Below are 13,260 nucleotides of genomic sequence, written 5' to 3'. Positions count from 1 at the left end.
TCCGCCGCGCGGGGCGGGGGCAGCGCAGGCGCGGGCGGCGAGGGCTGGGGGCGCGGTGCGGCGCGTGCCGCGGGGCGGCTGCGGAGGCGGCGGCGGCTGAGGTACGAGGAGCAGGAACGCGGACGGAAGCAGAGACAGGAATGGGAGCAGGGACGGGAATGGGAGCAGGGACGGGAATGGGAGCAGGGACGAGGCGGCACGGCACGGCAGCAGCCGGCTGCCGCCCAGGAGCAGGGGTGGCGGCCCCGCCGCACTTCCCACGCCGTGGGGCCCGGCCAGCCCCAGCGCTGCCGCTCGGCGGGGCCCGGCCGAGACGCGTGTGCAGCTGCGGGGAGCGGGACGGAGCGGCGGGCCCTGCAGGGGAAAGGAGGGGACGGGGAGCGCTGCCTGCGCTGCATATCGGCCTGGGGGCGGTACGGGGGTCACCGGCTCCGGGGCTGGGCTGGCGGGTACGGGGGTTGCTGCTTCTGCAGTTTGGGTGATGGGCACGGCTGTTACTGGTTCTGCAGTTGGGGTGATGTGTACGGGGTTGCTGGTTCTCCAGTTTGGGTGACGGACACGGGGGTTGCTGGTTCTGCAGTTCGGATGATGGATACAGGGATTGATGATTCCCACGGTTCTGATCTCCCCTGTTCCCAGGGAGGGCATCAGGTGAAACGAGCTCTTGCACACGCAGCACCGGGCTGCTCACCCCGTCTGTGCACTGGTGCATTTTGCTTTGCCCGTCCGAGTGTTTCTTTCAAGCTGTAAATTAAGATCTTCTTGTATTCCTAGAATTGCGCTTCTGTGGGAAGGAAGAAGCTCCTGACCACTCGCCAACATGGTAGTTTTCACATGCAATGCATGTGGAGAAGCTGTGAAGAAAGCACAGGTTGAAAAGCATGTGAACATCTGCAGAAACTGTCAGTGCCTGTCTTGCATGGACTGTGGCAAGGATTTCTGGTATGTAAAGGATGGGAAATAGCCTTGCTCACTCTGCAGACTCACTTGCTCACTCTTGTCACAAATACAAGAGATGCAAGTCAGAAATTTTCACTGAAAGCTGTGTCATAACAGAAATGTCTGTGAACTTACAAGCATGTACTTTAAGCACTGCACATTTTAATAATTTCAGCATTGTAATAAGGCTTAAATGATCCATTCATTTAAATAATCTTACTTCAGCTTGTTGGTTAGCTAAGTGTTGCATAGTTTGAAGACTGAAGCACTTCAGTGAACTGTGGCTAAAAATCTCTTCTATTCAGGGGTGATGACTATAAGGAACACGTGAGGTGTGTAAGTGAAGACCAGAAATACGGTGGGAAAGGCTTTGAAGCCAAAACTAACAAAGGAGATGCTAAACAGCAGGAATGGATTCAGGTACAGTTTGTGCTGTATATACCTACAGTAATTATTGTCTGTAATTACCAAAGACAGAAAAGAGTCTATACTGGCTCAAGCCAGAAATCAGTTTTTACCAATATCCTCAGCTTTCTTCAGGCATTTCCTTGGTAGGTCTGTGTTTGTCCTGGTAAGAAATGTGTCTTTTGTTTTGAATCTATCTCTTACTGGTTTGATTTAGTGTATTGTTCCCATACAAAGAGACATTGGTAGTTGTCCATCCTTGTCATGCCATTTATGCTTTTATAGAACTCTGTCAGGCATCCCTTCCCTTCTCATAATCTGTGTTCAAGGCTCAAAAGTCCTACTCTGCTCAGTTTTTCTTCATATGTAAGTTATATCTTTGGTCTTCTAAAATCTTCCCATTCTACTGTATGCTTCTGAAATACTATGCAAGATGTGAGTGCACCATAGATTTCCTAGGTGTCATAATTATGTTTTCTGTGTCCTTTATTCCTTTCTAACTGGTTTTTTTTTAATCAATTAATCTACTTTTAGGTGGCTTTTTTGTTTGTTTTTTTTCTTCACTACTGCTGATCATTGTGCTGGCATTTTCATGCAATTGACTGTTTTAACCCAGAGATCTTGTACCTTAACTCCAATGGTCAACTAAACTCTGCCATTTTAGATGAGAAATTAGGATTCTTGCTTTACATGAATTTGTGTTGAATGTATTTCACCTTTTTATTACCTAGTCACTTGTTTTCTTAAGATCTTTCTGGAATCCTCATAGTCGTCATCCTGAACAGCTTCATATCATTGGGAGAATTTTCTGTCCTCTTGTCAGATATTTTCTAAATATGTTGAACAGGACGAGCTCCAGCATGGATACAAATATCTTCTACTCTTTCTGTCTTACACAAGAATCTACCCTCTTATGACTGTCCTTCAAAGGATTTTGGAAAGACCTCAAACCCATATTTGAAACCCTATTAGTAATAAATCAGTTCACATTTATGCATGGAATTGATGATTTCTGTCGTGTAGATCACATCCTCTCAAGGTGCTAAGTACATACATACTTGAAGCATATGATGGATAGCATTAAAGTCAGACATGAGTGCTGTTGTTGAGATTGAACACTGTTTGAGGGCATTTGTGAAGGCAGCATGGTGTGAGTGCTGTTGCTTATGAACATTGGTAGCCTGCCTCAATAGTAAGTAATTTCTGTGTAGAAGGATGAGGAATTATTACCAGACACCTTATTCTGATAGTCTTAACATATTCACAAAGCCTTTCAGTCATCAGATTTTCAGAAGTACAGGAAGGCTCTACAGTGTCCAGTGGCTGCACTCTCTAAATACTGGGAAGCCCAGAGCCTTTCCCCCCCACAAGCAGCAGTGCAGTTCAAGGGACTGCCCTGAGGCCTTGGTCGAATCTCTCTTCTCTTGTGCTGACACCCGTAGCACAGGAATATCCAGAGCTGTCATATAGGGATAAATGCTTGTTGAAGCTGGCACTGCTGCTAGAAGAAATGCATGTCAGCTGTGGAATCAAAAGTAAGCCTGGTTTTTCATAGTTAACTCCAAAACAAAAAGTCACTTTTCTTAATGCAGGTTTTTCATGGTGCAAGGATCCCTTCTGTGATAGTTACATTAGTCTGAAATGTTTTTTATTGCAGTTTGTAACTTATTCATCAGAAAGCATTGGTGAGCAGTCCTGCTTGTCTCTGCTTACTACATAGGTATAAATGTTTATATAGATAAGTTTGACACATCTAACAAGCTATGGTAGAACCAAAGGTCAGTGTTTTTCTCATGGTTTTTGAACATTTCCTATGAGCAGACTGTATTAACTGTGGGTGCTAGATGATTTCTGCCCAGCGTGTTTCAGACTTGCACACCTGACATGTGCTATTTGATCCTTATGATGCTTTGCTGATTTAATTCTGTTCTTGTTCATTCAGAAAATCCATGAAGTAATGAAGAAGCCCAACATAAGCCCTAAAGTGCGGAACATCCTGGAGCAAATGCGTGCCTTTGATAACATTCCGAGAAAAAAAGTAAAGTTTCAGGTGTGTTTTAATAGAGATTTGCAACAATTCATGCAGTGAGCATAAACCCAGACTTTTTTAGGGAATTCCACTCTCTTTTAACAAAGGTGGGACCAAATTCCTTATTTGGGCATTCATATAGATTGTGTAATAACTGAATTTCAAATAGACAATGGTTGTAAAATGCATGTATTTGCTTAAAAGGACTCTTCATCTACCAGTTGAATTGGATATTAAGCCAGAGACTTTAACTTTTAAGCTTAATCTCCATATGTAGGTTTGTTATGTTTTCCATACCTTTTTTGTTCGACTATTTGCTATTTCTGTTGAATGTCCAAATTCTTAGACATAGTTTTAAATACTTATTTCTTTGGCTTTTTTTTTTTCCTGAAGGCAAGATCCTGTTTTGAGAGTTTTCCTCTTACTCAGAATTCTGACAGAATCTCCCACTCTGCATGCTTTGCTAAAGTAAATTACAGGTGTGGAGAATTTATTGTATATAAAGAATTTCATGTAAAGTAAAGAATTATTTACAAACTGGCCTTTTTTCCCCTCTCAGTTCTGTGCCTCAGATTGTGAGGCTGACAGAAGATCAGTCTTACTTCCAAAGCACTCAGATAGAACTTAATAGAGCTGTGGTGAAACTGCTGCTAGCAGCTGAAGGTTAGAATATTTCCCTACAGAATTAATGTTCTGGGCAGGAAGAATGGTGTTTTCTAGAAGCCTCTCTTTTTGATAAGATACATCGCAGTGGAAGACCAAAAGTTTTTGCAGATAGTGTGAACAGCATAATTTACTGCTTTGTTTTCATTTTCACCAGGAGTACCTGCAGTAACCCAAACAACTTTCAAATGTTTGCATTGAGATGTTTGCTTCAATTATACTCTCCTGTAGTAAACTAAGGTATCCATTTAAGAGCATGACCATATGTCCAGTGCACAAATAAGATCAGATCATTAATGTTTTAACTCATGGGAACAGTCAGAAGATTTGGTAGGACCTTAACATAACCATTTGTATCAAAAGCTTGAGGATTATCTTTTGTATGTATATTTACCACTCAGGGATAACTGTTGGTCAGGCAATATGGTGTAACCTCCTACTAGTACCTAGACATTATGTGAAACTATTTAGCAAGGAGCCTTGAGAGATTGATAGGAGTAACCTCTAACCAGATCTTAGTCAAAAGCAGTGTTTAGATTCTTAAATCAAAAATAAAAACAAATTGCATAGTAATGAAAGAAAATCAGAGGTGCATGTTTTCAGTTATTGTTTTTTCTTTGCACAGAATTGGATCAAGAACAGTTTGAGAATTAATGACAGCAATTTGCAAGATCAGGTGTGGGATGTTTTCTCAGAAGCAACCAGAAATGTAAGTTTAACTGGAGGTACAACATTATAAAATGGGAATGCACTCCAAAATGTTTGAAGGAAAACCTTTCAGACTCCCTTTGTAGATGTTAGTGGAAACACTGTCTCCCATAGTTCAAATAGATTATGGTATGATGTAATATTTCTTGACTAAATTGTTAATTTGTAGAACACAAAACTGTTGCTGAAGTAGTTGTTCATACTGGGTAGGTTGTGATTGAAAACTGACATGGTGACATACATGTGCCATGATAATCAGAAGGCTAATTTATGCTACTAGGACATAAAAAAAATGAAAAAGCACTGCCTTTATCTTTGTTCCAATCTTATAACACACACTAAGACAGAATAAGACATCTTTCAGTGTTTATTGGTCTCAAATTTATGTGTATTGGAGTGAGAAATACAGTAATTTCACGAATACAAGCCGCACGGACCATAAGCCACATCTCTGGGTGTTGGCAAACATTTCGTTCTTTGTCCATAAATAAGCCGCACCCAGGTATAAGCCGCTCTGTCGTTCGCAGCGAGGACCCACGTGCAACAAAGTTGCCAAATAGTAACAGAACCGCGGCAGGGCAGGGTTTACAGGCACGGCTCAGGCTGTGCAGGCTCAGCCCGCTCGGGGCTGCCGATGGGGCCAGGTAGCCCAGCCCGGCGCTGCCGCTCGGTGGGGCCACTCAGGGCCGGCTGCCGCTGCCGCTGGGCTTGGTCACCCCGGCCCGGTCCTGCCCTGCGGTGGCAGGCAGGGACAGAGCCCCCCCACACCTGTGGCGGCGGGCGGGGATGGAGCCTGCCTGCTCCTGCCGCGGCAGGCAGGGACAGGAGCCCCCCGCTTACCCCACGGGCCGCGGGGATGGCAGCACGGGGCCCCCCCGTCTCTCCCCCGGGCTGCGGCAGAGGAGGGAAGGAGAGAGCTCTCCCGCCTCTCTCCGCGCCCCCTGTGCTGCCTGCAGAGAGCCAGCTCCACCCATGGCGCAACAGAGTAACAATTTGTAGCAATCACGAAATGCTGACTTTTACTGGCAAGTTGCTTGACTCGGCACCTCAGTTTCCACTTCTGGGGGTGGAAATATCAGAAAATTATTCACATATTAGCCGCTCCTGAGTGATAGCCGCATTTCCAGTGTGGGAACCAAATTTTAGTCAAAATGGTGCAGCTTGTATTCGTGAAATAACTGTAAGTGCATAGTTTACGTATTTCCATCAGTGTGGAGAGAGATACTCCAGTTTGTGGCACAAATTCTTCCCATTTCTTTATCCAAATTGTGGACTCACTCTGACCTTTAGTCAGTGCCTAGTTCTTTGGTATTTCATTACTAGCTTAGTGTGTTTTGGTAGGGTGTTGTTTACTGGAAAGCTGTTGGAGAAGCTCATTTCTCAGTTGATGTAAAGATGCTCTCCCCTCTTTCCCCCACATTCTTTTGAGGAAGGGCGTAGGCATAGCTTTGGCTTTAATCCCTTCTTGATGATGCTTTGTGTTTCTAATTTATGATTCCAGTTAAGTTTATTTGCAATTTTTCTGAGGAATCCAAATATAAGAACCAGGAAAGAAAGAAAGAAACACGTTTACTAAAGGGTAGGAACATAACAAACTTTGGACACTGAAGTACACTGCTGCTGGAGCATTAATACTGAGTTTATACAACTTCACTAAAGTCATAAGCAGTTCTCCCTTGACTTAAACTAATTTTTAAGAAAGTCTTCAATCTGAAAACCTTTTATTTAAACACAAATTTAAACAATTATACTGTCCACAGATCATACATTAAAGTGAAATATATAACTCAGCATTTCAATTCACCTTTAAGAATTCTTAAAAAGCTATAATTTTTAATACATACCTTGAAGGGTATCTACTCAGTGGAAATTCTTAAGTAGAATTCAGATTTAATTAAACTAACTCTTTATAAAAACATGTTGGTGTTAAATTGGTTGTATAAAGATCTATTATCTTTCTAAATAGCTACACTAAGATTTCAGTACTTGTATTTCTCCTGTAATTATTAAAATTAAACTGTAAATTAAACATTAAATTTTTCATTAATACATTAATTATTCTACAAGAAAGCCATTAAGAGCCTAAGAACATTAAAAGAAAACCAAATGTGTTGAGAAAAGTCAATTAAAACAACCTTGAGTGCCTCTATTTGCATCATGCCATGATGGTTTGTTATCCCAGACACATCCAAGACAGGGAAGTGGATGGCAAAAGAGGTTATTACTCAAGGGCTGTGTATTTGAGAATAAGTTCTGCTGTAATTTGCCGTAGTTTTGTTTGTGTAAATTAGAGAGTTATCACTTCCTTAATTACATTTAGCAAATAATTTCAAACCCAATAGACACATTTCAGCTAGGAATTACATATGTTGTGAGATAACATTTCTTCTGTTGTTTTAATTAGCACTTAGTCTGTTAGGTTAAAAGAAGCATCAGGCACATTATTTCACTAGTGCTGCTTCTCAGGTCACTGGTGACATCACATGTGAGCAATTTCATTGATTTCAGGATATCGGTGTTCTGAACAGTTACCAATGATCTAATAGAGGAAAGTTGCACTGTCAAAAAATGCATGCAAAAACTGTAATAATCTTTCTTTCAACAAAAGATTTCAAGTGAAAAAGAACAAGACAAACCACAACAGAAGGAAGAGCAGCAGTCTGCAGAAACTGAGGAGAATAGAAAGACAGAAGAAAATGGAATTACAGATGCAAAAACTGAGAAAAAAAAGAGTAAGAGGGAACGAAAAGAAGAGAGACAAAAGAGCAAAAAGAAGGAGAAAAAAGATTTGAAATTAGAAAACCAGACAGAAGTAAAAAAGAGTAAAAAGTCCAAAAAAGGAAAAGAGAGCGTGGAGGATGAATTTGAAATAAATGGAAATGGCAATCACAGTGAAACAGAAGAGGAAACAAATGTAAAGAAACGCAAACATAAACACGTAGAAGGTATCCATCATACAACTTATATTCTTGTTTGTTTTGAAGATGCTTTTTCTCAATTCCAAAGCTCAATAACCTACCTAAGTAGAATTTTAAAGTAGTCCATTAGATATAAAATCAGATTATTTTTGACAATGATTGCACATTTCCTTTATAAAATCTGAACCACTTTGCAAATATAAACTGATGCTAAAAGAACAAAAAACTTAACTCATGTCAGAACTTCTAGTTTTAAATCTTTCTTGTGTATGTTTATCCAATTCCATCTCCAGAGGAACCTCATACCAAAACAAAGAGAATGAAAACTGAAAACATTTCAGAAGACATGGAAACAGAAAACGTCAATGACAATGAAGAAAATGAGGGAACAGATAAAGGTATTCTTAAAGGAATTACAAAACAACTCTGCAAAAGACTTAGTGCATGATAGAAATACAGCTTCTGTATCAAGCCATGAAATAAATTATGCCTCAGTGTACATAAATGTGTGTATAATCAGTATATACATCTGTGTAGCCTATGCTACTCTTAACACCTGATAATGAATCACTTCTCTAGTTTGTTATCTGTGCTGTGCTGGCAGCACAAAAGCTGGCAGCCTTTGGCTATGCTCGGTTCCAGTGCACACTGAGGTTTCACCACAACTGGTCTCTTCTGTTCTGCCATGCACATTGGGCAGCACAACAAAAAGGGTAACAACTCTTAGACCTCTTGGTATCTCTCATATCCCCATTTTTGATCAGTGAACCGTAAATTTGACTTCAGATGTGTTGGGCCTTGGTTTATTATTAGATAAACTTCTGCCTATCACCTGACACTCTGAGTTTGAACATGCAGATCACTTATTTGGAAACCACCAATTAATGATCTCTGAAGGTGCTATGGTCAAATTTGGCTGCCTGTGCTTTAAGTGTGAAGAGACAGGATCTTAACTATTCCCATGTTATTTAAAACTTTCTGCTTAATAGCTGAAGTGCAGAAGTTAAATTAAAACAATTCTGACCCCTGTTGTTCATGTACTGTGTTGATTCTTTGTCTCTATTCCATTATATATTCAGAAACAGCTGATTACTTTATGCTTAAGACACCCTCTTGTTGTAGGGTCAGTAAGGTAACAACTCTTGTGGTGGCCAAGCTAATTCCAAAATTAGGAGACTGGTGGCTAGTTACTAGTATAGAAGAAGACCCAGAATACCTCCTTTTACTAATGATGTTGTACACCTAATTATTTTCTAGGTAAATTCAACTGGAAGGGAACCATCAAAGCAGTTCTGAAACAGGCTCCAGACAATGAAATTTCAATTAAAAAACTAAGAAAAAAGGTACTGTACAACATGGTTTTATTAATCTCCTTGTGAAATTATTTGTGTAGTGCTGAAGCTCAGAAAATTCTGGCTTGCATAAACAAAAAAGTTTGCCATTTTTTATTGGAATATTAATTAACAGAATGTTACCTGAAGGACAGGTTCTTTATTGCTTACTGAAGTACACAAGAAATTCAGTGCTATTTCTGCAAAGGAATAATAGCACAATAGCTTCCATGCCACTTTTTATGCAGTAATGTAAATGTATTATTTCTTACAATGGAATCATCTTCACAGACTAAAAACCATTTCTCTGTCTTTGTGCAGGTGATAGCTCAATATTATGCAGTAGCTGGTGAACATCACAAAACAGAAGAGGAGATCCTAGTCACATTCAATAAGAAAGTGAATAACAATCCCAAATTTAGAGTTCTAAAGGACAAAGTGAAACTTGTTAAATAAACAGTTGCGTACTTTTCATAGCTGTTGCGTTTTAGTCTTACAGATGGAGTCAAGATCTTCTGTCAGCTGTACAGATACTATGCATTGATATAAATTTAAATTGTGTATGTGAAAGCAGAATTTAACTTTTAATACTGGATTCCTCCCCTTTTTCTAGATTTGTCACAGAACATTTTCAGATATTTTATTTTTTGATTTTATGGAAAATGTATATTTTTAGTACAAGTTTTAAGAGGCATTGAAAATAATTGCTGGCCTACTGTATTAAGATTCTTCCAATGATGAATATAATTTATAGGCATGAATGTTTTTAGGACCTGAGTTGTATGGCTTTTTGCAGGAACTATTTTCAGAGCAAATAGGATTTTCATATTTAAAAACCCACTGTGGAATAAATGTTTTGTTGTACTAAAATTCAAAATGGTACGACTGATACCCACTTTACACACTGTGGATTGTGTATGCAGCCTTTAATGAGCTGTTTATTCTGTGTAGTAAAATCATAAATAAAGTGTCAGATGTGTGTATGCAATATTGCACATACAGTGAAAATCTGAAGACTGAGTTACCTGCATATGCATTGCCACTCAAAGTCTTGATTAGTAGTGCAACTGACTTCAATACAAGTGGTTACATGGACTAAAAATCGACTGATGCAATAGATTACTTTAAAGTGCAACCTTAAATATAATGAATCTTGTCACTTTGTAATTGCAAAATAAATCCACAAATTATACATCATTTGAAGAGGCTGTTGTATTGCTGTCCCCAAAACAATTTAGCTAGACCAGAAATGTTACAGGTATGTAAGAGACTGAGCTGCCTGAGGAAAGTTACTTGAAGTTTTATAGGCTTTTACTTAAATGCAAAATTACTTCCATGTGAGGAGTTTCCTATTTTGATACAGTCTGTTAAAAACAGCATTATAAAGCAGTCAGTTATGGTGTTTTTAAAAAATGCTTAGTGATTTCAAGCAGATACACTTCTATAAAACTCCACAGTAAAAATATCTGAATTTATAGAAATATTGAATGTATTAAAGGTAATAAATACTATAAAATTAACTGTGATACACTGGGTCCAGTTGTTCTGAGTACATATTTGTCTTGCTGTAAAGGTTGCAAGGAAGCACCTAATGAATTGAAGATCTCTTCAGTAAGTGCTAGTTTTTTTTTTTTATTCAGTCTAACAGATAAGCAGAATCTGGGGTGCTGTCATTGCAGAGTTCTGGTGTCTGATGCTCAGGGTTTACTGCAGTGATCACTGAATGAAGCAAAGCAGCAGGCTAAGTGTTCAAACACCATGAATCTGTTGAAAGCTGGAAATAAGGAATATGAAATCAACAGTATGTAGATGAGCTGTCAGAGTAGGATGTGACCTTGTATTTCTTTTTTGCTTTAAGTATTATGATTCTTGAAGGTTCAAACAGCGTACTCCTGTGCATTGCCATGGTTGGGTTAGTGGTGCCTGTGTGGAGCAGTAAACACACTGTGAATTATTCTTCCCCTCTCTGTATAAAGGGTGAAGCAGCACCAGCTGCTGTTCAGTTTTTCCCTCATGATTGGCAGACATGAATTTAATGCATGCCTCTGTTTGACAGTCAGTAGTGGGAGTCTGTTGCAAGTAAGCCCTGTTATAATTACGACAGTGTAACCTGAATGTATGTTGCTGCAGTAGTATTACCTTTTCTGCTCTGTTGGCAGAAAGAGGGGGAGCAATATGCTTTGTGGGCATATTTTTCTTTCTGGGTGTTCCTGGGAATACTGTAGTATGGTAGATGAGTCTCTGCCTCTAATTGTAGAAGGCTTCAAATGCTATTCTGGTCCATGCATAGTTGCATTATTGACATGCAGCTCTCCTGTGAAAAACACCCCAACTTCGATGTTTTTTCATTAGACAATTAATAATGTGCTCAGATGATTAAAATTGGCTTTTTCTCTTACAACAGACCTGGACTTTAATTTACTCCTTGCAACTAATGATTGGAATTTACTACAAATTTGGTGATAATTGTTTCAGAGGGAAGCATAATCCCTCACAGATCATTGAGAATCCTTCAAGAAGACAAAAAACCAGCAGGACCTCTCTAATTTCTATTCAGTAATTAAGCAGCGTATTTACCAGTATTGTTTTAATCCAGAATATGTTTTAGTGATTTTCTAAACAGCATAACAGCTCCATGATTATATCTTATTGTTAAAATTCTCCTTTCTAAAATAGTGTATTGAAAATCAAGTGTCTTTGTGGCAGAGTGGGGAAGGAAGAAATTAGAAAATTGTTTCAAGCTAGTGGCTTTCATTATAAGTGTAGCATAAGCACTTAAGCAGGGACTTCAATCACTGGAAGAAAAAAAGCTTCAAAGGACAGCTACTTATTTGTTGTGCTCAGCCCTCCACTGTCCTGGTGCATTAGAGTAGTTTGTTTTTTCTCCAGTGAAAACTGATCCTCCCACCTGGTGCTCTAATCCAATTGCATCAGGACAATGCAGTCAGAGCCCGACAGGAGTAGTGGCTCATAGCTGATGACCACAGGATACAGAGACCCAATACATCATTTCATTCAGAAACTTTTAAGGCTGTAACACTCACCCTTATTAAGGAAATAAGAGAACAAATATTAAACTTTTTGTGCAAGATAAGTGAAAAAAGGCATATTGTTCTGTACATTGAGCTGTATTCACAGGTTACAAGATATCTTAGTCAATATATTCAACATGTACTCCTTTCTTCTCCTGGATTAGCCTATAAGAAATAACAGGAATAAGTCCTCTAAGTTTCTTTTCTGCTCTGTCAGCCAAGAAAAGCTGCATATTATGTTTCCCATTAGTACTTTTACAGGAAGTGTTACTTTATATTGAATTCTAAATTTCACTTGAACTAGAGGAAGTTTTACTGGTAACTTTCCCTTGCACTTTTAAGATACTGTTCCTTTTGCCCCTTATAATCTACTGCTTTTCTTTGCAACTCTCAATTTTCAGATGTAATTCCTTTTGCACCTGAATCCTCATGCTTTTATGCTTTCAGACAGCAAAGACTGAAAAACCTCCAAGCTTTTTGCTTAGATTGAAAAAAGACTTATTTTGTTCAAGACTGCAGATCACAGATCTTAGTCCTTCCCAAACACATATTTTTTTATCTTTTCTTTTTAAATTTGGTCTAGAAGATTTAGAATTGTCCAGTCTTTTGCCCTTCTCTTTAAAATCTCAGTAGAAATTGCTCTTGCTACACAACTTCATACCTGAGCTACAGCAGAAGTGAAATACTGACTTCCAACAGAAGTACTTTTATAGTTCCTGAAATTACTTGAAAGTAATAGAAAAGCAGAAATGGTGTCTGTATGCCTACCCACCCATTAAACTCGTCAAACTTCTATGTGGAATGCACTAGTACAAAATTAGTATAAAAAGCCAAATTAAGGCCCGATTACAATCAAGCTCGAAAAAGGTGCTTTTAAACATAATGAGATCTTCCTCTCAGGCAGCAGAAAATCCACTTGAACGTATTCAGATCACTACATCTCACTTAAGTGACCAAGAACCTGAATAAAAACCAGAATTCCACCTGCATTGCAGATAGCTCAAACCACACTGTGTTTACTTCTTCATTCTGTTCCTTGCAGTAGCCACACAATGAACTTCCACCATCCAGCCATTAATGTATGGACACAAAGCACAAAGTGCTCTTTTATACTCAGATTTTTTCCCTTCTGCTGGCCTTTTGATGAGAAGGAATTCCAGGAGGAATACACACCTATTGCCACTATAGTATCCATACATGACAAAGGCTTATGTTTTTTGTGGATGAGGCAGGAC

At 39.3% G+C, this 13,260-nt stretch overlaps 1 protein-coding gene across 1 annotated transcript; it reads left to right on the top strand.

The window, feature by feature from the left end:
- Positions 1 to 8: 8 nt before the first annotated feature.
- LYAR (Ly1 antibody reactive) lies at positions 9 to 10,190 on the top strand. The gene is made up of 9 exons (XM_033061188.2): positions 9 to 101; positions 775 to 942; positions 1,245 to 1,359; positions 3,287 to 3,394; positions 4,662 to 4,745; positions 7,353 to 7,689; positions 7,956 to 8,060; positions 8,920 to 9,005; positions 9,315 to 10,190. The coding sequence occupies exons 2-9, from the start codon at positions 821 to 823 to the stop codon at positions 9,447 to 9,449; spliced, it is 1,092 nt and encodes a 363-aa protein (XP_032917079.1). The 5' UTR covers positions 9 to 101; positions 775 to 820; the 3' UTR covers positions 9,450 to 10,190.
- Positions 10,191 to 13,260: the final 3,070 nt, after the last annotated feature.

This window comes from Catharus ustulatus, chromosome 5 (assembly GCF_009819885.2).
Source record: "Catharus ustulatus isolate bCatUst1 chromosome 5, bCatUst1.pri.v2, whole genome shotgun sequence".
NCBI classification, from domain to species: Eukaryota; Metazoa; Chordata; class Aves; order Passeriformes; family Turdidae; genus Catharus; species Catharus ustulatus.
This window is presented reverse-complemented; position numbering and strand designations above follow the sequence as displayed.